The 26,162-nt window shown below is 38.5% G+C and overlaps 5 protein-coding genes across 6 annotated transcripts; 2 read left to right on the top strand and 3 right to left on the bottom strand.

Moving 5' to 3' along the window:
- Window positions 1-242: 242 nt before the first annotated feature.
- LOC108843928 (uncharacterized) lies at window positions 243-2,755 on the bottom strand. Its single transcript, XM_057005272.1, has 2 exons — window positions 2,606-2,755; window positions 243-2,303 (listed from the first exon to the last, which is right to left on the bottom strand). The coding sequence occupies exon 2, from the start codon at window positions 2,265-2,267 to the stop codon at window positions 462-464; it is 1,806 nt and encodes a 601-aa protein (XP_056861252.1). The 5' UTR covers window positions 2,268-2,303; window positions 2,606-2,755; the 3' UTR covers window positions 243-461.
- A 181-nt stretch (window positions 2,756-2,936) lies between these two features.
- Window positions 2,937-8,599, top strand: LOC108843996 (serine/threonine-protein kinase RUNKEL). Its single transcript, XM_018617178.2, has 10 exons — window positions 2,937-3,146; window positions 3,220-3,309; window positions 3,521-3,573; window positions 3,659-3,734; window positions 3,814-3,875; window positions 3,971-4,049; window positions 4,131-4,187; window positions 4,276-5,904; window positions 6,048-6,917; window positions 7,207-8,599. Exons 1-10 carry the CDS (start codon window positions 3,099-3,101, stop codon window positions 8,341-8,343), a joined length of 4,101 nt encoding a protein of 1,366 aa, XP_018472680.2. The 5' UTR covers window positions 2,937-3,098; the 3' UTR covers window positions 8,344-8,599.
- Window positions 8,600-13,351: 4,752 nt separating this feature from the next.
- LOC108845584 (uncharacterized) lies at window positions 13,352-15,833 on the top strand. Of its 2 annotated transcripts, none has more exons than XM_057005956.1 (2): window positions 13,352-13,514; window positions 13,602-15,833. In XM_057005956.1, exon 2 carries the CDS (start codon window positions 13,618-13,620, stop codon window positions 15,619-15,621), a length of 2,004 nt encoding a protein of 667 aa, XP_056861936.1. In that variant the 5' UTR covers window positions 13,352-13,514; window positions 13,602-13,617; the 3' UTR covers window positions 15,622-15,833. The 2 variants fall into 2 exon arrangements, with proteins under 2 accessions (XP_056861936.1, XP_056861935.1); XM_057005955.1 differs by having other exon boundaries at window positions 13,359-13,458.
- Window positions 15,834-16,189: 356 nt separating this feature from the next.
- LOC108847457 (inactive beta-amylase 9) lies at window positions 16,190-18,615 on the bottom strand. The gene is made up of 3 exons (XM_018620700.2): window positions 18,264-18,615; window positions 17,573-18,058; window positions 16,190-17,198 (listed from the first exon to the last, which is right to left on the bottom strand). Exons 1-3 carry the CDS (start codon window positions 18,504-18,506, stop codon window positions 16,326-16,328), a joined length of 1,602 nt encoding a protein of 533 aa, XP_018476202.2. The 5' UTR covers window positions 18,507-18,615; the 3' UTR covers window positions 16,190-16,325.
- Window positions 18,616-20,509: 1,894 nt separating this feature from the next.
- LOC108845586 (E3 ubiquitin-protein ligase MIEL1) lies at window positions 20,510-23,430 on the bottom strand. The gene is made up of 12 exons (XM_057005269.1): window positions 23,012-23,430; window positions 22,614-22,701; window positions 22,426-22,482; window positions 22,294-22,326; window positions 22,124-22,201; window positions 21,999-22,042; window positions 21,874-21,914; window positions 21,687-21,769; window positions 21,507-21,598; window positions 21,319-21,388; window positions 21,023-21,064; window positions 20,510-20,937 (listed from the first exon to the last, which is right to left on the bottom strand). Exons 1-12 carry the CDS (start codon window positions 23,059-23,061, stop codon window positions 20,812-20,814), a joined length of 804 nt encoding a protein of 267 aa, XP_056861249.1. The 5' UTR covers window positions 23,062-23,430; the 3' UTR covers window positions 20,510-20,811.
- Between the last annotated feature and the right edge of the window lie 2,732 nt (window positions 23,431-26,162).

Genomic DNA, 26,162 nt, shown 5'->3' with positions numbered 1-26,162 from the left:
ATATCTCCTATTAGAGCGGGAAAAGTCTCAGTTACAATGGCGGGAAACAAAATTAAAATATGATAAACGTAAAGAGATGTCAAAAAAGAATCATATGTATATGAATTTTCTGATTACAGAATAATTGTGTCAGGTTTAAGGAGGATTAAAAGAAGAAGAGAATGTTGGTGTGATGTTTTTTTTTATTTAACTTTAAATATTACAATAATTAACATTACTTAGTTTGTGTTCACAAAATTGAGTTTGAGTTTGCAAAAAAGTTTTTGAACTTAAAATGTCTCTAGTCTTGTTTGAAACCACACCTAAAAGGCCACCGTAAGAATTACTTCACCACAAAACACACAGTTCCAGACCAAACTACAGAGATACTCCATACTTTATAGATGAGAGTTAAAAATGAATCAAGAAAGTTCACTGAGTTGTTTCAGCTCTAGAAGTCAGAGAATCAACCGCAATACCTCTCAAATAATAGGTTCATAGACTTCTTGCAAAACTCCATGCATATCCTTAGTTACTTTCGAAGTAGGAACTCGATGCGAGAATCTAAGCAGTTCGCATTTCGGAACTGTGAATCTCACGTCTGCGCCATCCATCCAATGCTCAGTAGCAGCCACATACACCGAACCAAAACCCTTAGAATCAACTGAGTTAAATCCACCATCAGGAGCCAGCAGCAGCACCTTGTAGTCCATTTTATCATCAAGAACTTCCACAAGATCATAACTCTGGGAACACAGATCAGCGACTTCGATGCCATTACTCCAGTTTCTGTATATCGCCCAGACATCACCAGTCTTAGGCATGATGCTGTAATCATCCCCATCTCCAGAGGAGGAGTCTTGGCTTACCAGACGTGAGAACACATCAAGATCGGTGAATATCTCGAGAACTTTTCTCGCCCGGAAATTCCCACAACCGATGGGCATCTCCTTGTCAATCCACTGGGTGACGCCTTTGATCGGTCTAGCCTTTAGCCGACCTATGTGCAGTTTAACAACAGGATCCTGCTCGAAAGCCTGAACAAAAGTGATCTTCTGAATCTTGCCGTAGTACCGGGGAAAGTTATCGTCACCACCGCTGCAGAAGGACCAGACTTGGCCTGTTTGAAAAGTTATCCCTTTACTAGCAAAGTAAACACATTGAGAATGTGTCTTATCCTCCTCCTCAGAGTTTGGCACTGTGGGCTCTTCTAGTAGATGCAAAGGGACGTCAATCTCCTTGATGTTTACTGGTAATGCTGCAGGATCCAGCTCATAAGCACCTCGTCGAGGCACACCTTCTGCTTCTATTCCAGTCGTCTTAAACGATGGAACACGGTGGGAGAATTGTTCTTCATAGCCATTATGAATGTAGGATTTAACTACTTCCTCAGCAAAGCGACAGAACACGCTTGAAAAGCCTTTAGCTTTATGCAGGAATCCAACAGGTGCATCAGCAGATGTGTCAGCATCTTCTTCTGACACGATTTCGACAAATTGATAGTTATATTTGCGGTGAGAACCGGGATCAGCTGACCAGTCAATGTCCCTATAGCTCCAGGAGGAGTCACGCTTGCGGCGTCCCTTGAAGATAGCCCATGTCTCTCCTCCTCTGGGGTAAACACTGAACCTACTACTTCCTTCGCCATTGCAATGAACCAGATGAGAGAACCTTGTGTGATCTTTAATATCCTCGCTTTTGCCGAGTTTGAACCAACCAACAGCAACAGGCAAGTCCTTTTCATAGCTCTGTGATTCTTCCTTGTCATCTGGATCAGGGTCAAGCCATGTGACGCTAAGACAGAAACCGGGAGCTGAGACTTTTGTGATCTGAGCGTACAGTCTAGGCATCCCATCAACTTTATCATCATAAAGAGCCCATGTCTGACCAACTGCAAAGTTTCCTACTTCCCTAAGCTTATCAAAGTCATTAAAAGTTGACTCCTGCTTTGCTCTCACTGGTTCTTCTCCTCCTGACTCTTGCTTTACTAAAGACCCTTTAAGATTCGTGTTGCTTTGCCCCTCCTCGAAAGCCTGTCGCTTGCTAAACAAAGACCTCTGAGACTGAGACTGCTCTCCTCCATCAAAACCACCAATTTTTTTTATAGCCTTGGTGTCACCAACTAAAATAAATTCTTCAGCTTCTCTTTCTCCACTCACCAATCCTTCCCTCTTTCTCTTCTCACCGTGGTGACGTGGATCCTGTTCGACACCACAAGGATCAAGCTCTGGAGCACCAGCAAGATTAGTCTTTTCCACGACAGTTTTAGCCTTGAGTGGCTCCTCCATTGTGATTTTCTACTTGATAAAGTTCAATCCTTTTCACTAGCAACAATGAAACAAACAGCGTAAATAAAAAGAGTAAAACTTTAAAGACAAGACAAGAAGAAGTAAACAACTGAAAATTTTGTAAACCCCTAAACTCTAGCAATGTATTATGATATAGAGAGTAATATAATACCCAATGCTAAGAGAACCATATAAAGCGATATAAATATAATCCAGAAAAGTATAATAATATACTAAATAATATTCAATCAGGATTAAGCAACAACAGAGACTAAATCGAATATATCGGCGGTGAGTTTCGCCGGATAAGGAAGGAGAAAGGTGATTAAGAAGCTCACACTGTCTACGAGGCCGATTCCGGAGAGAATTGTGACGAAGTGTTCCGTCGTCTTCGGAGGAGAACGAATAATTTCACTCTCTTTTTTTTTTTTGTTCACTAAATTTCACTCCCTGTTTACAGTTTTGCGCTACTCGGTTTTCCGCTTTCCCCTTTTTTTCACGGCGGGTAAAAAAGCCCTTTACCCAATTCATTTCGGCGGGAAATATCTCATAGAGAAGGAGGATTAATGGGCCCAACAGGCCCAGTTTCTCATTTTAAATTCCGGTAATTTTTTTATTTTCAAAATATATTAATCAAAATTATCCTAAATTTGTCCATTTCTCCTTAGGGTTTGAATTTTGAAAATTGCCAGTTTTTTTTCTCTCCACCATTTCCCCCCTCTCTCTCTCTGTTTCTCATTCTTACCAGATCGATTCAGCAACTGCCATTAATTCTCTCTGGAGCTTGGAAGCTTCCGAATCGGATCTCAGGCGAGTGTGGAAGCTTTGAGGATGAACCAGTACCACATATACGAAGCTATTGGGCATGGCAAATGCTCGGTAAAATGCCTGATAATCTTTGCTTCTGTAGTGTTTGTTATTTTTGTTCAAATCCATTCGTTTCTCGATGCAGACTGTGTACAAAGGAAGGAAGAAGAAGACGATCGAGTATTTTGCCTGCAAGAGTGTCGACAAGTCGCGCAAGAGCAAAGTTCTTCAAGAGGTACGATACCTGTGATTTCGTGCTTCGGTTACCTGAGATTGAATGCTTGATTTCATTGATCTGGTCTCTGAATAGTGACACGGATTCACTCTAGATTAATCAGTTATGGATCTTAAGTTTCTATTTCTGGATGATATGTTTGTGGAATCTAAAGGCCGAATGAGTTTTCGAACTGATTTGGTATTTGAATTGTTTTCACCTCTTTTTTCAGGTCAGGATCCTTCACTCGCTAAATCATCCAAACGTACTCAAGTTCTATGCTTGGTAAACTCTTAGCTACTGTCTAAACAAATGATCTGGCTCTCTATGTCAAACTTGTTTCTGATTATCGTCTTGTTGTGGTTCTCAGGTACGAAACTTCTGCTCACATGTGGTTAGTTCTGGAATACTGCGTTGGGGGTGATCTCAGGACGTTATTGCAGCAGGTATTGCTTCTCTACATTCAACTGTGTTCTTGATGGTATCTCACAGTTTTTTTCTTTCTGAAACTCACTTGTTCTGTAGGACTGTAAGCTGCCAGAAGATTCAGTCTATGGTCTTGCCTATGATCTTGTCACAGCCCTGCTGTAAGATCCTTTTCTTACCTGTTTCACACTACCTCTAGGTGCATCTTAAAAAAAAATGTTCTCTTATAAACAAATTATCTTCCGGAAATTTCAAGGTTTTTGCATTCGAAAGGAATTACATATTGTGATCTGAAACCATCAAACATTTTACTTGATGAAAATGGACATATTAAGGTAAGCCTGTTGCTGTCTGTCTATCTATGCAGGTGTGTAGTTTATTTGCTTTAATCGACATCTTATTTCTTTGTGTTGCAGCTGTGTGATTTTGGGTTGGCAAGGAAGCTAGATGATATTTCTAAATCTCCGTCCACGGTAAAGATTTGTGTATCCATTTTTTCTATATAGGCTTTACAGTGTCAGTGAATCTATGACCTCAAATGACATCGGAAACTTGGATCAGGGAAAACGTGGAACTCCGTATTATATGGCTCCAGAACTGTATGAAGATGGTGGGGTTCATTCTTTTGCCTCTGACCTATGGGCCCTTGGCTGTGTGTTATATGAATGTTACACAGGGAGACCTCCCTTTGTGGCAAGAGAGTTCACCCAGCTTGTGAAATCTATTCATTCAGATCCAACTCCTCCACTCCCTGGAAATGCAAGCCGTTCATTTGTCAATCTCATTGAGTCTCTTCTTATCAAAGACCCAGCCCAAAGAATACAATGGGCAGATCTCTGTGGCCATGCATTTTGGAAGAGTAAGATAAATTTTGTACAGTTGCCTCCTCAGCCTGCTTTTGATAATATGATTGGCATATACACAAAGCCATGTCTTTCTGAGCATAACGGAGACAGACCATGCAAGACCCCTCCAAAGTCTCGGGAGAAAGATCCAAAAGGTGGTTCAAAGCACAAGGAAAACTCCACTCAAGGTTCAAGGGGCCATGAGAAGCCACAAAAGGGTACTCCCGGTGGTTTAAAAACTCAAGCAAAGCGTCCTAGTAAAGCAACTGAGGAAAAGCATGGAGGTCGTCCGGGTCACAGACAGGTGAATATTCTAAGATTGTCAAGGATAGCAAAGGCAAATCTCCAAAAGGAAAATGAGAAGGAAAACTACAGGAGACATTTACCTAATAGCAACGAGAACTGTGCTGAAGTGAAGATCGATAACACTGATATGGAACTTGATTTTGATGAAGACAATGATGAGGATTGTCCAGATGAATCAGAAGGAAATGAGAACACCTCTTGTGCACAAGATGAAAGAGTTTTGAGTCAAAATGAGAGCCACCGAAGACAAGGAGTTAGGAGCAAAAGTGTGCCTGATGAGAATTCGTCTGCAAATGGAATCCCAACCTCGAGTGAAGGCAGAGATTGCCAGGAAGAGCAGTCAGAACCTATTGAAGTGCCAGCTGCGCTACCTAGTGCTAGTCCTCAAGTTAAAACTCATAGAGGAAGAGAAGTTTCTGGGATTACTGTTCACCATGACTCGTCTAAAACACCTAATAGCCTCAGTGACGTCCTTTGGCATTTATCTGATCTTTCTGTTAGACCCGTCATGCCCAGCAGAAAATCTGACAAAGAAGCAGTGCCGTCTCTCTCCTTCGAAGCACCACAGCCTTCTGATTTTGTTAAGATGGGAAAGCAAGAACTTGAACCGCTTAACAATAGAATCATAACAGTCCTAAGTGGGAGTAGTGCTGGCATCTCAGAGAAGCAGAATTTGATCAGATACCTGGAGACATTGAGTACCAATGCTGATGCAGCCAACATCTTGACCAACGGGCCAATAATGCTTGTGCTTGTTAAAGTTCTGCGATTATCCAAGACCCCAGCGTTTCGTGTACCAATTGCTTCACTAATTGGTTTGTTAATTCGGCATTCTACTGCTATTGAAGATGAGTTGGCAAGTTCTGGTATTTTAGACTCTCTTACCAATGGCCTTAGAGACAAGCATGAAAAAGTGAGAAGGTTCTCTATGGCAGCTCTAGGTGAATTGTTATTCTACATCTCAACTCAAAATGAGCATAAAGATTTCAAACCAACAGAATCCCCATCCAAAGAAACCCTGTCCACGTCGGTTTGGCAGGTCAGCATTTCCGGATTGTTACTCTTAATTTGGCTTTTGATGTTGATGGTGTTGTACTCATGGACCAAAGTACATTGCTTAATGTTAGTGTTCTTATATTTTCATTGATTCCTGTTTGAAAATATTCTTTTTTCTGGAACTAGGTTTCAAGTGCCTTGATCTCTCTTGTATCATCTATCTTACGCAAAGGAGAAGATGACCTGACTCAGCTCTACGCGTTAAGAACAATAGAAAACATCTGCAGTCAAGGAGCTTATTGGACCACCCGTTTCACTACCCAAGATTTGATAAGCAACCTCTGCTATATTTACAAGGCAGCTGGGAAACAGGAGAGCATGAGGCAGACTGCTGGATCATGTTTGGTCCGTCTTGCTCGTTTTAACCCTCCTTGCATTCAGACCGTTGTAGAGAAGCTTTCATTGAGGGAAATAGCTTCATCTTTCGTCAAAGGCAGCGCACGAGAGCAGCAAATCTGCTTGAATCTTCTGAATATGGCTATGATTGGAAGTCACACATTCCCAAGCTTTGGAAGGCATCTTCTGACATTGGCAGAGGAGAAAAATATTTTCCCCAGTTTGCTTTCCATCGTAGAGCAAGGAACTGAAGTTCTGAGGGGAAAAGCTGTGCTCTTCGTTGCACTTCTCTGCAAAAATAGTAAGCGGTGGCTAACAAATTTCTTCTGCAATACAAGATTTCTTCCTGTGGTGGACAGATTAGCCAAAGAAAAAGACAGTTATGTGCAGCAATGTCTTGAGGCATTCGTGAATGTAATTGCCTCCATTATACCGGGTTTGTTAGATACAATAACCAGTGATATCCAGCAGCTAATGACAGGAAGACGCCATGCACCTGTCTCTCCCCTTAACAGTCGAGCTGCTCCAAAGACTAATGTACACTTGTTCCCTGTGGTTCTTCATCTCCTTGGAAGCTCTTCGTTTAAGAACAAAATGTTATCCCAGCAAATCCTACGCCAGCTGGCAAATCTTACAAAACTTGTGGAAGCCTCATTTCAGGTCAGTAGTTACAACTTTCCGATGCCCTTTTTACATTACTCTCTTCCTTGCCTTATGATAGCTACTCTTTCTATAATATGGTTAAGGTTGCTTATGGATAGAATTAAGAATTCCATAGAACTTATATTGGAACTTTCACCTAAATAACTTAGTTCCTCTGTTCACTATACATGTATGGTTTAAGATCCTAGTTCTTTTAATTTGCTATGGTCTTAACAATGGTGTATGATACAGTGAATTTTGATAAGACATACTTGCGCCCTTTTCATGACGTGTTAATAATTTGCAGGGAAGAGATGATTTCCGAACAACTCTTCTTCAAGTTCTAGAATGCATAGCAGAAGATGCTCCTGTGGTTACACAAAATGCTGAGATTATTATCCGCGAGATTCTCCCTTCTCTGGCTGCAGTTTACAATGGGAACAAAGACGGGGATGCTAGGTTTCTATGTTTGAAGATCTGGTTCGATACAATGACAATTCTCTTAACCGAGTGCACCGAAGTAGAGCAACAAACCTCTGAGGATTTGAAATCAATATCCAACTCTCATTTCCTCCCACTCTACCCTGCACTGATCCAAGACGAAGATCCAATCCCATCGTACGCACAGAAGCTCCTCCTCATGCTAGTTGAGTTTGACTACATCAAAATCTCCAGCATTTTGCATCAGAACACAGTTTCACAGTGCTTCGAGTTTCTTCTCGGAGACTTGTCAAACGCCAATGTGAACAACGTCAAGCTCTGTCTTGCCTTGGCCTCAGCTCCAGAGATGGAAACTAAACTCCTTTCGCAGCTCAAAGTAGTGAGGAGGATCGGGAATCTGCTAGAGTTCGTGAATGCCAAAGACATGGAAGATTTCCTTGAAGTGACCTTAAGTCTCTGCAGAGCTTTCTTGCTACGGTCACTTGGGAACAAGAGAGAGCTCGGCTCAAACTACACAAAAGAGCCAACGCTTTTATCGGAGGCATCTTTTACATTCGAGGTCGATCCACAAGAATGCATAAAAGACATTGCAGATTTCGGTAGCAACATCTGCTTGTTCTTGGATCTCGCGGCTTTAGATGACACGAGCAGCATCGCAGTCGCTGATATTGCCTCTGAATGCGTCGTGTTGCTATTTAAAGCTGCTTCGAGAGAAGCCACGACGGGATTTTTAACCAATCTTCCTAAGATCACACCGATCCTCGACTCGTGGCGCAGGAGGAAGAGCACGGAGACGCAATTGTTGGTATTGAATAGAATCTTGCATTGTTTGGGTTATGCGTGCAAGCAGTATCTATCACAGGGGATGATTTTGTCGATATCAGGACATGATGTTCATAAGATCAACGCCATTGTCTCTGAGATCAAGAACTCAGACTTCGCTGGTCTTTATAATGTCGCTTCGCTAGTTGCTATGGAGTTGCAGAGGTTGCCCCCTCGTTGAGTTTTGGACTATTCTGAACCGAGGTAACAGTTTATGATAACGATTCAAGTCTTTTTATTGTTATATGTACAATGCAAAGTATTTCTACATTCTCGTTGTTAAACTAGGAGTAAGCTGTAGTTTTTGAATATGCTAAGTATATCCAAGCTTTTGCCATTTTCTTGAGCATGCTTTGAGACGAGAATTGCTTGTGAATAATTTATATTAACATTTTCAGAAGTATTTTGTACAAAATTGTGGACGTGTTAAACATGTTTGTCTGTGTATTTGATAATAATGTTGTAGTTCCTTGAGGCATTAGTGTACTAAAAAGGGAACAAGTGTACTATGTAGCCTCAGATCGATGAACGGTTTAACCTAACCAAGTCAAATGAACAGTTAATACGACAACGATAAACGGTTTAGCATAAAATATTTAAAAACTCCAAAAGTCTTGCATGTGTAATTACCCAGCTAGATTCATGAAACTGAATTTTAGTCAAGTTTTCATTTGTATATTTAGAAGATGGTACTTAGCTGATGTAGAAAACCGCGTTCTTGAAGAAAACAAGAAGAAGTCGCGTAGAAGCTTAATACCTTCAACTTTATTTATTCACGATACGGTTGATTCTGTCTGCTCAAAACCATATATATACCCACTACTGGTCGAGACGAGAAGAACAACAAAACAATGATAAAGACGAAAACAATACAATTTTATCTTCTAAGCTTGGTTCATATACTTTTATGTGTATCTTTACATGTTGGTGTGACAGAGGCAAGATTCCGTCACCTAGGTCTGTCTTTTTACTCAGAAAAATATAAAATTTACAGTTCAGTAAAATATTACGTTAAATAAATTTTCTAATCACATCTTCCTTAATAATTCTATCTGGTGGGTTAATTTTGTAAATAATTGACTAATGTGTTAAAAGGTATAGGTGTTGTGAAATGGACAAAAAAGATAGGCGTGAGCCCTTCCCCACCTTGTGGAGCTCCACCAGGTAGTAGGCCTCCTAGAAAACAAAGAGAAAAGCCTTGCAGACTCGTTCCCCCGAGATCTCCTTAACTTGTGCTCTCGCTGCAAGAGTTAGCAATGTTGAATATGTAATAGTGATTGGAACGAGTCAACAACGCTTGCTAGGTTATTACATAGTTATTTGTAAAATATAATTGTAACCATAGTTTTGTCTTATATGGTCATCGATCTTTTCTTGGTTTATCTGTTTATATATCAAACATACAAGTAAACATACCAACATGTGTCTATAGACAGTAAGATATGCAACTATGGTGAGATTTTGTTTTAAAGAAAATAGTGAGATTCAATGGGCTTATGAAATACAAAAGACACCAAAAAATAGGATGGATCTACTACAACGCCAAATACAAGACTGGCTGTGGGATCAACAAGGCCGTTAATCATTCGGCAGCAGCATTTACCCAAACATGGCTTCTCCGAGGATAAAAATAGAGCATCAGAGCATCACATTGATCACGTGCAGCATCGTAAATGACATCGGAGTGAACAGAAATAAGCTTTGTTCGGAGTTCTATAGGGAAGAAACAAAAGGATTCAAAAGGTTTCGGTAGGGTCTGGTTGGGATTTAATGATTCTCGTAATGAGTTTTAAAAGAAAATTTTAGTTTCAAACGTTTAATCGATTGAACATCAGAAGATATTAATGATTCCGCAAATGATTGGCATAAAGTCATATTTCAACATTATTCTATGTTTCTCACAAAGATGTTTCAATCTTAATATTACAAATAACAATATAGCGTTCACAACAAACACATCTAACTATTTACAAATGAATAATCTACAACAAACGGTGAATGGTCAAGTCTACAATATTGAGAGACCTCAACAAGTCATCCATAATTACCCATCCAGGATATGAGCTAAGGGTGTGATTGGTAATGGGTATAGGTGCTGTCCAAAACACCATTTATTTCTAAAATACTAAATTCACAGCAATCAAATTTTATTGACTTTTTTAAAATTACAGCTGCGGAAATAATCGGCAGATGTGTAAGTGCTTTTTAAAGCAAAATATTCAAATCAAATTTTTTGAGTTTTCCATAAAATCTACAGCAATAAAATCTAAAGCCAAAGCAAAAAGTCTACAGCTTTTTTCTACAGAAATTTTTTTAAAGCTACAGCCATTACCAATCGTATCCTAAGTCTTCTAATAATATTTGATTATTTAGAACATGCTACAGCTAGCTGAATGTACAAAACCGCGTGCTGAGAATACAAATTATAGTTGATTCTGTAATGTTTATTTATTTGCTATATGTTGAAGAAATCTCTTGAACACTACTGATAAATGACTTTCCAACTTTGTTAATGTATCATCACCGCATTTGTTTTCACATGATATATTTTTTATACGAAAAATAATTTTAAAATGGACAGTTTTATCTATATAGATTTAAATTTTTGACAAATAAAAAATAAATATGATGATAACTCCTATACTACTGCTAAATGAAAATATATTTTGAAATAATGTAAATTAATAAAATAATTAAAATATAGCAAGTTTCTTCACCAACTTAAGATATAATTATAGTCATTTTTTATATTCTTGAAAATTATTATAAATGCATTTTAACAAATATATAGCTATAAAATAATGATAAAAGTTCAAAATTTTATGAAGAGGTAAATATTTGACATTTTAGTTAGATCTATTAATCATGTAAAAATGACTAATTAAATTTCCAAAATTCTTATATTAACCATAATCAAGATAAAATACTTTAGGGATTGACGTTAAGCTTACTGGATTATTTAATAACAAATAGCATTACATCTTAACTAGAAGCAAAAATTCCAAAAAGTATTATATGTAAACACTTAAATCAGATGTACTTAAAATAAATATAGTTTTAAATAAAAATATAGCATAAAATATTTTTATTTCTATAAAACGAAAATTTAGTTTTTACTGAAATTTAACTAAGTTCGAAATAATACTAAATCGAAAAGTGGTAATATTAAACTACAAAAAAGTATGGTTTTTTTTTGATTGTATTAGATTGATAAAATTAAAATTTGTAAAAATTTAGATTATATATAGGCTAATTTTCACTTTAATATAATAGAATATTATTTTCTAAAAATTACTATTGCGTATAGCCGTATAGCATAGAAAATCTCTTAATAAATAAATATATGTCAAATCGTTGAAGAAATCATTGATTTAATTTTCACTTAAGTTTGATCTTGGCAGCTTCCACTTTCTTAATTTTATTTTCCTTGACTTCTACATATACTATAATTATATATATTCTACATTCCTACTTGTGGACATGTTACAGCTTGAAACCAAACAATTATGATGAATAAAACATAAAAAACCCTTTCTTTTATATGTTTGATTTTGCCAGCATTCATTTTATATTATCATTCTCTTTGACTTCTTAGATATATACTACTTGTCGATATGTTTACAGATTGGAACCAAACAATTATGATAATGAAGAAAACAACAAAAGCCTTTCTTCTTCTAAGTTTGTTCTATATATTTCTATGTCTATCATTTCAGGTTCGTGGCACAGAAGCTAGACTCCTTCAGCCAGGTCAGTTTCTTCTTATTCCAAAAATCTATGGCGCATTAAACTTGTTTGCGAATAATTGTAGCACATAGAATATAGAGCTATTTGCTGTCAAATAGAGTTGCTCTACAATCGAGTAAAATCTTTAGAGAATTATTTACAGTATACTATAAAGAAAACATAACTTTGATTTTTAATACTTTATCTTGTGCTTTCTCTTTAACATGTTGACTTGTGTGGTAAAGGTAAAACTACGATATGCGCAAAACCTCCCCCACCATGTGGAGATTCTCCGGCGGGAAGCGATCCAGTTACTGCACGAAAAGATAAGCCTTGTAGACCCATCCCCAGACCTCCTCCTCCTAGAGACTGCTAGCAACGTTAAAAATATGATTTTATATACCGATCTTCTCACAATGATTTTCAACAGAAGCCATGGGCGAATCCAGTTGTAAAATTGTATGGGTGCATAATGTGTGTAAAATGAATCAGTGGCTTGCAATAATGATAATGTTCTATGTTTTCTAGTAATTTTCTTCCATTTTAGTTTATAAAACAATAAAATTCTGAAAAAAATACTGGGTGCACAGGCATCTAATGCTTTGAGGCGACTCGCGAGTCGAGAATCGAAAGATAGTAAAAGTGAAACTGATTTTAGATTTTTTATCTCTCCAATACTAATCCTAAATATTTTTTAACACATAGGCGGCCCATGTCCATTTGGTTTTGTCCATTGGCTTTGGGCGTATTTGGGTGAAGTCCATTTAGACAGAAAATATTTCGGATGAATTTAGACGTATTCCATATGGATTTGGACATGGGCCACCCATTGACATCCCTAACTTTGGCTGTGGCTTCGCCACTCACGGCGTATACAACACTAATGTTTGGTTTAATAACTAGAGGTCATTATCTCAAATGAAAAAAAAAATTGGCCTTTGTGTCAGAGATTCTAGTTTAAGTGACTATTGCAATGAAACTAATATTACATGATGTAGTTTTAGGTTTAAGAGGATTAGGATTTCGGTCCGATTTGGTTTAATAACCAATATATCATCCAAGATAATTATTTGCACGCTGTAACAAAGCTTTCTTTTAGTTATGACCTCTTTTTTGAGCCCTAGGTAACAAAGCTTTATTCTATTTACTCAAATTCCCAGCCATACCTGCAAACCAAATGAGCCAAAATCAGAAACTAAAACAATAGTAGACCAACTTGAGACTGTAAGTACAATTTTAGGATAACTTTTACCAACCTTTTTCACCGGATCTGTATTTACTTTTTAAAAGTAAGCTATATATTTCACAGGATATGTATTTACTTTTTTTTTAACATATGACATGAAGATTCACAATGATTATCTGGGCATTTTAGGCCCAATAATGTTGGCTAGCCCATTTACATTCTTCTCGGGATGTATTTTCCCGCCAAAATGAACTGGGAACAGAGCTTTTTACCACCGTGAAAAGGGGAGAGCACAACCCTATAAAAGAGCGAGATTTTCCTTATCCCCCAAAGACGACGGAACGTTCGCCGCAGTTCTACTCCGACGTCAGCCTCTAAGTCAGAGTGAGCTCCTTAATTTCTTAATCTAGGGTTCCTTGGTATAAAGGCGGTTGCTTTAGGTTAGGGTTCTTACAACTTTAATCCTTTATTATTCCAAATGCTTTCAAAAGAATGGCCCTAAATAATATGTATTCTTCTTTATTAAGGAGGAGACCCACGAAGATGAATCTCACAATTAACGGCGTTACAGAGACTTGGATCAAAGGGACTACTTCCTCAGACCCAACACCTTCCAGTGTCATTCCGAAGTTCTGGACCACGTGTCCATTCTGTTCCGTGTGTTACAGATTACACAGAAGCTCTGTCTGCAAACAGACCAGATGTCGATCTTGCAACAAGGAGTTCACCGCGCGTGAGAGACCTCTTCAAGGCCTTTCATCTAAGGATAGTTCCATTAAAGGGGTGCTGAGTCAAATCCTCCGTGAAACACAGCAGAGACACCCGGTTGCTCCTTCCAGTTCCGGTCCAAGCTTTTGGACAACGTGTCGGAACTGTGGGTGTAGACATCGTTTTCTTAGAGTGTATCTGGACAAATGGTTCGTTTGTCCGAGTTGCAAGGAGGAAACCATTGCAATGGAAGTCCTTTCAAGTTCAGGTGAGGTTGTGTTCAACAAACAGTTCGAAGATTTTAGATCCCACTGTAAGAAAGAGGCAACATCTGTCTCTGAAAAGCAAAGCTCTCCTGCTGTGAAGGTTGTTGGTGAGAAGAGAAAGAGGGAAGAGTTTGCTGCTGATCTGAAGTTTAACGACTTTGATAAGCTGAGGGAAGAAGCAAACTTTGCAGTTGGACAAGTTTGGGCTCTCTATGACACAGCAGATAAGGTTCCTAGACAGTATGCTCTGATCAGGAAAGTTTTTTCAGTTCCTTCTTTTGGGCTTAGGATCACATACCTAGAGCCAGATCCTGATGATGAGAACGAGATCCAATGGTTTGAACAAGACTTGCCTGTTTCTGCTGGTAAGTTCAGACTTGGGAGTTCTGTGAACACAAAAGACCGTTCATTATTCTCACATGTTACCCACTCCAACGAAGAAGGAAGCAACGACCCTGGTCATTTCACTGTTTATCCAAGGGAAGGAGAGACTTGGGCTCTATTCAAGAACTGGGATATCAACTGGTCTTCAAAACCAGATTCTCACCGCAAATATGAGTATGAGTTTGTGCAGATTTTGCAAGATTATTGCACTTATGGAGTTGGTGTATCTATTGCATTCTTGCATAAAGCAAAAGGCTTTGCAAGCGTCTTCTTTCGTATGGGAACTGGTGATACCGACAAGTTTTGCATGTTACCTCACTGTTTGTACCGATTCTCCCATAGGATCCCTTCCTTCAAACTGACTGGAGTTGACGTCAAAGGTCTGCCAAAGTATGCTTACGAGCTGGACCAAGCTGCGTTACCTGCAACAATCGAAGAGGTGACCGTCCCTTCACATCTATTAGCAGACTATGCACCTCCAAAGCCAGAGGCTCTCAGCTTTCCTATAAATGGAAAGGTTTTTCAAACTGGTCAGATCTGGTCATACGTCGGATGTGATGATAACAACATGCCTAGGGACTACTGTAGGATCCATAAGATCAGTGTGACTCAAACATTTGAGCAGGCTCCAGTTTACAAAATAATCTCCTTTCGGTTAAAGGCTAAGCCATTGCCTGGGGAAGTCATCCAGTGGTGGGAAAAGAAAATGCCGGTTGGTTGTGGAACTTTCTTGGTGTCTAAAGTTCATGTAGCACTCTCTCCAGATAACTTTTCACATCTGATGGTAGTGCCTCAGACCTCCACGGAAGGGGATGAATATACCATTCTGCCCAAGATTGGTCAAGTGTGGGCGATACACAGATTCTGGACTGGTTGCATTGATGAAACCTATGAGGAACTTGTCATTGTCGAAGTTCTTGATGACGACGCCTTGGACTATTATAAGGTTTTAGCGTTGGAGCCTGCGCTGCAGTTTAATGAAGATGAAAGGAAGAAGAGAGTGTTTAGAGCAGCTGAGAGTAGGCCACGTGATTTTGATGATGGGGATGAGGCGATGTTTACAATCCCAAAGTCGAAAATGCTGAGATTCTCTCATCAGATTACTGCTACCCGGGTGAACGAGGAGATAGATGGAGAGTTGAAAGAACTTTTTGAACTCGATTCTACAGCAGTACCTCCTGTACTGTGAGGGTTTCAAGAGCATTGACTAGCAAGCGGGTGTCAGAGAAGGATAAGTCCCTTTATATTAGCGTTTTGGTGGGTTCTGACTCACGGTTTGTTCTTGCTTTAAAGATCTAAAACCCTTAACACTTTTAAGACTTTATCCATGGTTTATGTATATTTTTCTTTTGTTGGTTCAAAATCTATGGAAGTTCATGAATCTTGTTGAGATGGTGACTAGGTAAAGAGCAGTGGTTTGTATTAGACTGAGAAACTTACTGATCTCTCTCCATGTTTAACTACTAATCACTTGATTCGATCGTAGTTCTTTGTTCAGTGTCTATCAAACTCTCCTTCTTGCATATATATGAGCTGAAGTAATCTCAAGTTCTCAACGTTGGCCTTTGTGTCATCTCTCAGCAGCTTCTTATCATCAATCATGGTGGTCTCTGATATACTTTTGAAAAGAAAAGGTGCCAAAGATTTGTCAGTTTTACTAAAAAGATCCCACCAACAAAATTTAAAATAAACACACATAAGGAGGCCTCAAGAATTCTCTGAGGCATTGAGTACTCTACAAGGAAACAAGAGATCTCTGTCTGAAACTTCAGGATTCATATTTTATGAATACATACGATACAAACAATTGTACATGAATATGACAAAATCTATATAAATGCTAGATAACAAGAGACATTCTTTTCTTATTTACGTACAAATATAAAATACTCATCAAGCGGTTTGCAAACTACGTGCACCAGTGCCTGAACCTACGCTCACTGTCTGAGCCTCATCCTCTCCCGCTTGATCGTATGAGGACAGCTCGACCTGGTTCATGTTCCGAACAAAGACTGTGAAAGCATGGAAATGCTCTGGAGAGAAGAAAAGAGCTCCCATTCTCTGGTAAGTAAACAGATCAATTCCCACACTCTCATCCTTCAGATTCTCAACGATCCTCTCGAACCCACCAGAGACAGAAGCAGCCGAGTTTTGCCCTGACACAACCACTCCTTGTTTCTTGCACGACGTTTTGATGTCTGCAAGTAACGACTCAGGGCTGGAGAGAGAGGCCGGTGACTGGTGCTCGTCTGATAGATCCATTCCAGGTACTATCATCCCACAAGAGTTCTTCGCAAAGATCTCCGCGACTGCCTCGTACCTGTCGTGACCGTTAGAGCCGTAGAACCCAGCTGTTAACTCAGAAGGCTGAGATCTCAGCTTGTTCCATTGGTGTAAGAGAGGTAACTTCCCGCTTATCGACACTCCACTCCCGCTGAATGCTGATGAAGCAACGGAGAGGACTCGGTCCGCATGGGAGGTGAGAAGAGACGAGTACCAAGTCAAGAAGAAATCTCCGTACTGAGACTCCCACGACCCGCCGTCTGAGAAGAAAGAAGTGGAATGAGGCTGTTGATCGTAGGCAGGAGCGTCGTGTGGACCGCCGAGTCCCCAGAGAGGGTTTCCTGTGGACTCCGCGTAGTGTTTGAGAGCTGAAAGCATGTGTTCGTCGTAACACTGGAACTCTCCCGCACCAGAGAGAGACGTCTCGTGTTGATGAGAAGGATACTTTAGCTCCCCGTCTGGTCCCATACCTAACGTGATTCCCTGCAAACCAAAAGAACCAAAAAGATCAGAAACTAACCGAACCGGTAAATTACTTCAGATATGAGCCGGTTCCCAACTTTGAACTGATAACCGATTGAACTAATAACCTAAATAACTGAACCAAACCGAACTTTCCTTAACGTCTGGAACAAACCGAAAACCAAAATTACCGAACCAAACCAAACTTTCCAAATATTCCAAATACCTGAACGGATCCTTAACATCTGGAACAAACCGAAACAGAACTTTCTAAATACCTTGAACCGAACCAAAACTTTGAACCAAAACCTAAGAACCGAACCAAAACCGGAAAAAAAACGAATGCGCAGGATTAATACTGAGAATGCAAATGCAAAACAAAGAAGGATTAATACCGTGATAGTGTTCCCCATGTAGTCTGAGAAAGCAGACTTGAAGCTCTCGCAGAAGCCACCATAAACCTCCATAGGAGTCTTCCCATCAAGAACAGGAACATCATCAACTCCAAACGACAAGCAATCTCTGTACTGTTTCCCATATCTATCCGTAAAATACATCCCTGGCACGGCTTCACCGATCTTCACCACCCAGTCAGGGAGACCAATCTCCGTGTCTTTGGAAGAACCGTGGAAAGAGAGAGACGCGTGAAGCTTGAGTCCAACCTTCTTAACAACCTCCGCCACGGCTAAGTACCCCGACCAATCGTATTCCCCCGGAGCTTCTCTCTCAACGACTCCCCAGAAGATCGGTAATTCGACTCCCTCAACGCCGAGCAGCTTCAAAGCTTTGAGCCCAGCGGTGATGGCTTTCATGTGGTTCACGCTGTTACAGTCTGAGACTGTGTCTAGAGGAAGCCCAACGAATAGTTTCACGCTCTCTAGCTGCAACAAAGCAAAGGAAAAAAAAAACCCCAAAACATGTTTAATTACATTTGCCCTTGTAATAGAATCTCGTGTAATAACAATCCAACGTGAAATAAAAGGAGAGATCTTTTTCTCCTAAATCATAAAAAGACTCAATTTTGCAATCGAATTCAAGCTCATAAAGCAATTGCAATTGATGGGAAAGAGAAGAGAGAAGACTTACAGATCTAGTGGGTTTCAGAAAGGGGACATGATCGGAGACGATGGCTTCGCATTTGACGGATCTCGGAGAGCAACGGAGCCCGATCTCCTTCCATTTCGAGCTTTGGTGGGTCAAGAAACTAACTTTATTATTTCTCGATTCACCGGAGATGATTCCGGACCCAAATCTAAACCCGAGCTCCCTGCAGGCTGATTCCGCTCTCCAGATTTTTGCTTGAGGGTTTCCAATCACAGAAACTTCCATTTTTGTAACGAGATCGAAGAATCAAAGAGGCGGTAAAGAAGATAAAGATGAATGTGATTTTGTGCTTTTTATCCGAATAAAAGGTCAAAAGTGATTTGTGGATGGATTGTCTGGAGGATTTTAGGTTTGGTTTATATAAGAAACAAAAAGATGAGAAAAGAGAAAGAAAGGGTTAGTGGATAAAACTGTTGCCCTCGTGGACATTCCACGTGTCGTTTCCAGAATGCTCCCATACTTGTAGCCGCTTATAATTGTCTTTTCGTTTTTTTTTCACATTTAATAATGACAATATTGACGGCTAAATGCGTCCACGAAAATTGAATTATTTATGGAAAGTGGAAACGTATATTTTTCTACGCCAACAGAGAAAACATAATACTGTTCAATATTACTGAAAAGTATTTCTAGTGGTTATAGTTCCATGGAGAAAAAAATGAGTGATTCAGATCATAGCAATGGCTTTTTAATAAAGTTATAGAAATAAACAAACTTCCCGAGATTAAGTTTGTAAATAGTAATACACCTTCGCATGGATACTTCAATACTTGTATCTTTTGAAAAGAGTGAACCACATTAGATATTCCAACTTTTTAAGTGGACAAACTTATCTCTCATTAGTTAATACGAGAGGAGTACATAAACAATATGAAATTTGTTTGACAATTTTTTTTGAAAAAAAATAAAAAATTTGTTTGACAATTTTGATTTTATTAAACTATCATTTTACGTTTACTGATATATGTATTACAGTATATGCCAAGTTGGTTAAGTACAGTTAGAGTATCGAGATAATTAATCTTATCCGAATTAATTGTATAAACCTATAGTTGCTGGATTCAGTTAACTATATCTATATATTCAGAGCCGTTCTGACTGGTGACTGTACTGTTGATGTTACGTTAAAAACGGAATTGGTAAAGGAAAGTGGATAATAACATTGTTTTGTATCGAGGAAAAACGTGGATGTGGTGAATTCCACGTCGAGCCAAGTTGTCAATGATGAGGTTGTGATTTTTATAAATAAATTATTTCCCACTCGGTGCGATTTTCAAATCAACATATGGGTTCAGACAAGTTGACACGTGTTGAAATATGGGAGGTTCAAAATATCAACGCTGAGTCAGGTCCATGCAACTATGTTTCCTCAGATTCTGTAATACTGTCACAGCTGCGACTCTCTCACCATGTGGTTTCTATCCTTTCTTCGGTTTTCTTAACTTTATTTTTGCATCTCGTATTCTTTTTTTATATATATTTTTAGCAGTCATTATATATATATTTTTAGCAGTCAAACAATTCATAATTTATAATAGCGACAGAGCAAATAAAAGTTACGTCAAATCTCGTTATAGATGCAAACACATGTATGTCCTCAGAAATATAGTTGAAAGACTACTCGAGGTTTACCTAACAGCACTGTGAGACCAAAGCTTTCTTCAAGAGCTTAGGTGTTCAAGTCGAGATTGTGAAAAATGGGAAGCTTTGTGTGATGTTCGGATTCGGAGATAGTAAACTGGGTGCTTGTAAACCCATCAGCGAGCAGGATTCAGCGGATTGCGTGTTGGGTGAGAACAAGATCAGTCATGTTTAGGATTCTTGGCAGAGAAATTTAAGTTCTTGACGAGATCATGGACTTTGTGATTGGAGTTTTTGATCGTATCGCAAAGATCTTTCCTTCGGTTGGCGAGGCTGCTGAGTTTAGGAAGATAGCGGCAGAGAATATGCTGATTCTTGATCCACAGACTGAAGAGTAGTAAAGAGAACACGCCTAGTTACTTGAAAGACAAGTTTGAGGGACTTCTTTAAGAAAGTTATCATAATGGCTGGTCCAAGAGCTTGAAAGACAAGTTTGAGGGACTTCTTTAAAAAAATGTTATCATAATGGCTGGTCCAAGAGCTTGGCCGATAGTTCTCCTAAGTTGGAGCAAAATGAGTTTGAGCTGTGCAATGTGTACTGATGAGACTATAAAAGAAAATAATCTGTAGCTTTGAGATTTGTTGAATTAAACAAAGCACAGTGCATATATCACAGGTAATGTTCCTGGATCAAGAATATTTAGAGTATATTATACATAACCCTGGCTTTCCCACACCCAAACATAACCATTTTAAGAACCAACAACAAATAGAATCATAAAGTAGACAGATATGTGTGTTTTCCTTATGTGACCAATGATCATATTGATCATCAACCTTTTTGTTTCTTGCTATATAAACCGATCATCAAGAAAGTTTTTTTGCAACAAAAAGTTCATGCTTTGCTTTCTGGTAGATGGCAATAGGTGAAAAATCTTTTGGTGATGTGTCATTGAGGAAGAACAGGAGGTGCGACGGCTCTGGTGTTGTAAGATCTACAATGTCCACATTTCTGTCCTATTATGTGGAAATAAACTTCTGTTGTGTCGTTACAATCGTTGCATAGAATCCACACCTGTGATGAATCTTATTTTTAGTAACTTCAAAAATGTCTTGCAAGACAATCTGTTTTGATTAAGCTTGAAAGAAAATTATGTTACCTTCTTGTCGCGGTAATCTGAAGGCATAGAAGTGGCTTCAATCTAACAACACACAAATGAAATTGGAATTAAAAATTTTGAAAGTAAAAAAAACAGATTTAATAGAAAAAAAAAGGAGAAATCAGACAAACTTATGGACTCCAGTAAGATTGACGCTTAATTTAACCGATTTATACCAGTACAAACTGCTCAAATCGGATTTTTAAAAAATCATATCCATTATGAAAGATTTGGTGACTAGACCGATTTTTAGAACCTTGATTAAAACAAATTCACCAATAGATGTTAAAACTAACCTCTTCATCCATTCTCTGCCATGTTTTTGACATATCAATCACTGACCTCGAGCAAATAGGACAGCAAAATCTACACAAATCAAAAAAGTTTTCACACATTCAAAAACCCCCATCACTAGAAGGTTTAAAAGTTTAAACAGAGAGAAAGAACTACAAGAAGAAAAAAAAAAGAAGAGTAAATAGATTACTTGTCACGCTTGATCATCTCATGGTAGCATTCACAGTGCATCGTGTGACCGCATTTCATCACTGTTGTTTCTTTAAGAGAATCAAAGAGATACTGCAAAAGCAACAAAGCATCTCACTCACACATGTTTTTGCTGAAAAACATTTAAGCCTTTAACACACACACACACACACACACATACCTCGTAACAAATGGGACAGTGATGTCTCATTGAATCCTCAACGCAGCGATGGTTGTTGCGCAGACCAGTCGCATAACAAGATCCTGAAAAGCAAGAAAATGGATGTGTCAACACCACTTGACTATTGTGTTTGAATGCAAAACTGAACATGATTAAAGTTTGTTGCTTTTTTTTTTGAATTTTTTACCACATTTCTTGCAATGGAAGAAGTTCTCACGTCCACCAACTCTGCAACACACAATGAAATGATAACCATCACACAAACTTCAAAGGAATCACCAATTACACTGTATGAAGGATAGAATCTCTCACCTGCAGATTCCACAGTCATCACAATGGAACTGTTGTTTCTCAGTCTGAACAGAACAATACAGGAGCAATAATGATTAGAATCAAACACTAAGAAGAAAGAAGATAGAAAATCAAACTCTGTTTACGTTATCATCATAGAACTTGCAGATATTGCAAAAGTATTCTCCCATGTTGACACCACAGTTGGTGCATACTTGAGCTACCTGATTTTAAAAAACACATTGAAACAAGTAACTTATCGTCATAACTCATGAGAATAGTTAAAAGCAACTCAGAGTATAATGATGAGAGTTACCGGCTGCTCTGTATCGCAAACAGAACAAATCACCTGAAAGAAACAACCATAGGATGTAACAGATTAGAAAAAGGAAAAAAAAAAGCGAACTTGCTGAGATCATATGATTCAATTATGAGAATTGGACCGTACTTGTTTAACGTCTTGACGAACAAGCTCATGACGGTCGTAGATATTGCGCAGAGTGCTCTGTAATTCAAAAAATAAGTTTTTTTTTTTAAAATAACTAAACTCAGGTTTACCGTTAGGACATAACAGGAACATAACAGGAAAAAGTAATTTAGGACAGTAACTAAAAGTTAAAGAGTTGAGATTATTACAGTGAACTCGTTATGACAATGGCGACAATCGAAGACTTCGTTGCAACAAGGAGCTCTGATCTGGCATCTCCTCCTGTAATGCTGACACCTAATACACACATGGACGAGAAACACGATCTATATGGATCAGAAATAGTCAAAATGGATACAGAGAATTATAAACTTTCTCTAGATCGAGACAGATCTATCAATCGATTAGGTTCATAAACTGGAAACAGATGAAAACCCATGAATCAGATGTGGAGAAAGGAAGAAACTTTATGATTCAGAGCTTAGAATTATGGGAATCTACGGATCACATAGAAGAAGAGAGACACAGACCAGGAAACACTGATCTGATAAAAACAGACAGTAAGAGACTAACAGACATAAAGAGAAACAGAGGACTGTTGTTTTACCCGAAACCCATCTTGCCAAAATGAAGTCGATCATTGGGTGAGGCTTCCATGAGAACAGGAAGAGAGAAGCTGATAGATAGAGAGAGAGAGATGTGAAAAGTTTAACTCTTTCTCTCTCTAACTATATAGATTAAGTGAAGTAAGATGTGGATTTGGATTGGATTGGACTGGATGGGCCTTGAAGCTGATAGATTTATCGGAATCGCAAGGCTAAAAATGAAAACAGAGACCCCACTTCTTGTTCTCCAACCTTCCTATTTGCAGGAGATGACGAGAGAAAGAAAAAGAAAGCCTTTGGAGCTTTTATTCTCTCTCTCTATCTATCTATCCTTCCTTGTGAATGTTGTTAAGCGTGGGAGGTCGTGAGATTTGTAGCTTTAAAGAAATACTCAATAATTTAATGGAGAGAGAGATAAGGTGGTGAGGGGTGGGAGATGGGATGACATGGATACCAACCGTAACAGAGAGTAGAGCGCCGATTTATTGACCAATCACATGTCTAAATTATCTTTCAGACTCTTTATTTCCCAAAAAGACATTTCTTTGTTTTGTAAATTGTGAAAAATGTAATAAGTGACCTATTTGTTTACCAATAGGATTTACTGAAGTTTAAAGATCACTTAATAAAGTTTTAAAGGTATTTTTTAAAAATCAAAATATAAGATTACAATATTTTGATGTATTGAAGTGGTGAAAACAAAAAATATATGATTGATCCTTTTTTAGGCAATGGAAGTATAGTGAAAGGCTGAGAGTTGCAGCCTGCAATAGCACAAAAAAGGTCAAGTGTTCGTTGCTTGAGTCAGTTACATTGCCCCCCACCAAAAGCACACTTATTGTTCTCATTGAGTGTTTTGGTGACCAAACGTGTCTCGGTAAACTGAAAAAGAGAAGATTGAAGTGACTAGGAGTGACTATCTTTATTAAAAAAAAAAACTTTACACAGTTATTTTTTTGTTCGGTAGAAAAAGATACTTCTCTGTGTTACACAGTGCTTAACACAGAGCTTAAAAAAAAACTCTGCAGTTTGCAGACAAAAAAAAACTCTGTTGTTTGCTTGCGAGACTTACTGGTGGTCTCTTCCTCAACCACAATGCGGTCTATTTACAAGTTCGGTTCAATAAGAAAGAGTTTGATAGAAAGGTTAGCATCTCAATATCCTTTGTTCATCTTCTATTTCTATCTTTTATACTGTAGCGTTTATATAATAGCTTCTACCCTCTAATCAAACCATCAAAGCACAATTGTTCTTCACGATAAGAAGAAACCTGAGATTCTCATTGTGCGTGAACCGGGGTTATGGTCTCGAATTCGCTATGATTGTGCTCTTCTTTCTTTGGAACATTTTCTTGTTTGATGATTTTGTTAGTATTACTAGTTTTTTGTCTTCTCTGTGTTTTTTTTTCTTTGGGTTTGGCGACATTAATTTTGATACCTTGAGTTGATTATGCAATTTGAGTAATTTCTCTTTTATTTTTTGTCAGCTCAAAACAACGAAGTGGAGTTAGTGCTCTCTCCTATCATTACTTGTTAAGAAACCAATGGCTTAGTACTAAGAGGACATTCCCTGTTACGTCCTCCATCCCGCCAGACAAATTTCAAGGTCTTATAGATCAAATTGAAAAATGTGTTGATGTTGGAAGAGAAAGCCTTACTCATGAGACGACCCAAAATGCGGAGTCAAGTCTTGCAAACAAATTGAAGCAGAGAGAGGATGAAACTGAAAACTGTGTTGGTTTTGGAAGATGAGGAATCTTTACTAAAGAGACGGCCCAAAATGTGGAGGCAGATGTTGCAAAAAGATTGAAGCGGAGAGAGGTGGACACAGAAATTGCATATAAAGCATTGGATGAGCTTAGACAGTCTCTGGCCAACAATGATATCTTGCTTAAGGAGAAGACAATGGCTACAATTAGACTTATGGAAAAATTGGATGGTGGCCAAACCAGTCGCGATTTCGGTAATCTTGGTGATATTGTCATCATGAGAACTACTCTCTTCGTTAAAGAAACAGTAGAGTCTGCAGGAAGGGCTACAAAACAGTACATTCTGAATAAGAGTAGTCAGAATCTGGAATTCAGAAACAAAATTATTATGATTGCCGACAAGTTGTATAAATGGATGTGCAAATTGACTAATAGTCCGGAGAAGGACATTACCGATTTAGACGAGGCTGCCGTGATCGTAACAATAGCAGCATTGGCTCCCATCGCTTCAATCTTTTTGCAACATCTGCCTCCACATTTTGGGCCGTCTCTTTAGTAAAGATTCATCCTCTTCCAAAACCAACACAGTTTTCAGTTTCATCCTCTCTCTGCTTCAATTTGTTTGCAAGACTTGACTCCGCATTTTGGGTCGAATCATGAGTAAGGCTTTCTCTTCCAACATCAACACATTTTTCAATTTGATCTATAAGACCTTGAAATTTGTCTGGCAGGATGGAGGACGTAACAGGGAATGTCCTCTTAGTACTAAGCCATTGGTTTCTTAACAAGTAATGATAGGAGAGAGCACTAACTCCACTTCGTTGTTTTGAGCTGACAAAAAATAAAAGAGAAATTACTCAAATTGCATAATCAACTCAAGGTATCAAAATTAATGCCGCCAAACCAAAAGAAAAAAGAACACAGAGAAGACAAAAAACTAGTAATACTAACAAAATCATCAAACAAGAAAATGTTCCAAAGAAAGAAGAGCACAATCATAGCGAATTCGAGACCATAACCCCGGTTCACGCACAATGAGAATCTCAGGTTTCTTCTTATTGTGAAGAACAATTGTGCTTTGATGGTTTGATTAGAGGGTAGAAGTTATTATATAAACGCTACAGTATAAAAGATAGAAATAGAAGATGAACAAAGGATATTGAGATGCTAACCTTTCTATCAAACTCTTTCTTATTGAACCGAACTTGTAAATAGACCGCATTGTGGTTGAGGAAGAGACCACCAGTAGGTCTCGCAAGCAAACAGCAGAGTTTTTTTTCTGTCTGCAAACTGCAGAGTTTTTTTTTAAGCTCTGTGTAACACAGAGAAGTATCTTTTTCTACCGAACAAAAAAATAACTGTGTAAAGTTTTTTTTTCAATAAAGATAGTCACTCCTAGTCACTTCAATCTTCTCTTTTTCAGTTTACCGAGACACGTTTGGTCA

This window comes from Raphanus sativus, chromosome 3 (assembly GCF_000801105.2).
Source record: "Raphanus sativus cultivar WK10039 chromosome 3, ASM80110v3, whole genome shotgun sequence".
Classification (NCBI taxonomy): domain Eukaryota; kingdom Viridiplantae; phylum Streptophyta; class Magnoliopsida; order Brassicales; family Brassicaceae; genus Raphanus; species Raphanus sativus.
The sequence above is the reverse complement of the archived record's forward strand: the minus strand, read 5'-3'. Positions and strand labels throughout refer to the sequence as shown.

Excerpts from the sequence above, each read along its gene's own strand:
- LOC108845584 (XM_057005956.1), top strand. The coding sequence starts at position 13,618 with ATGAATCTCACAATTAACGGCGTTACAGAGACTTGGATCAAAGGGACT.
- LOC108847457 (XM_018620700.2), bottom strand. The coding sequence starts at position 18,506 with ATGGAAGTTTCTGTGATTGGAAACCCTCAAGCAAAAATCTGGAGAGCG. Across the intron at positions 18,059-18,263 it reads TTCTGAAACCCACTAGATCT|CTAGAGAGCGTGAAACTATT; the intron begins GTAAGTCTTCTC and ends GCTTTGTTGCAG. Across the intron at positions 17,199-17,572 it reads ACATGGGGAACACTATCACG|GGAATCACGTTAGGTATGGG; the intron begins GTATTAATCCTT and ends TTTGGTTTGCAG.
- LOC108845586 (XM_057005269.1), bottom strand. The coding sequence starts at position 23,061 with ATGGAAGCCTCACCCAATGATCGACTTCATTTTGGCAAGATGGGTTTC. Across the intron at positions 21,599-21,686 it reads ACTGTCCCATTTGTTACGAG|TATCTCTTTGATTCTCTTAA; the intron begins GTATGTGTGTGT and ends TTGCTTTTGCAG. Across the intron at positions 21,389-21,506 it reads GAGATGATCAAGCGTGACAA|ATTTTGCTGTCCTATTTGCT; the intron begins GTAATCTATTTA and ends TGATTTGTGTAG.
- LOC108843996 (XM_018617178.2), top strand. The coding sequence starts at position 3,099 with ATGAACCAGTACCACATATACGAAGCTATTGGGCATGGCAAATGCTCG. Across the intron at positions 3,735-3,813 it reads TCAGGACGTTATTGCAGCAG|GACTGTAAGCTGCCAGAAGA; the intron begins GTATTGCTTCTC and ends CTTGTTCTGTAG. Across the intron at positions 4,188-4,275 it reads TTTCTAAATCTCCGTCCACG|GGAAAACGTGGAACTCCGTA; the intron begins GTAAAGATTTGT and ends AACTTGGATCAG.
- LOC108843928 (XM_057005272.1), bottom strand. The coding sequence starts at position 2,267 with ATGGAGGAGCCACTCAAGGCTAAAACTGTCGTGGAAAAGACTAATCTT.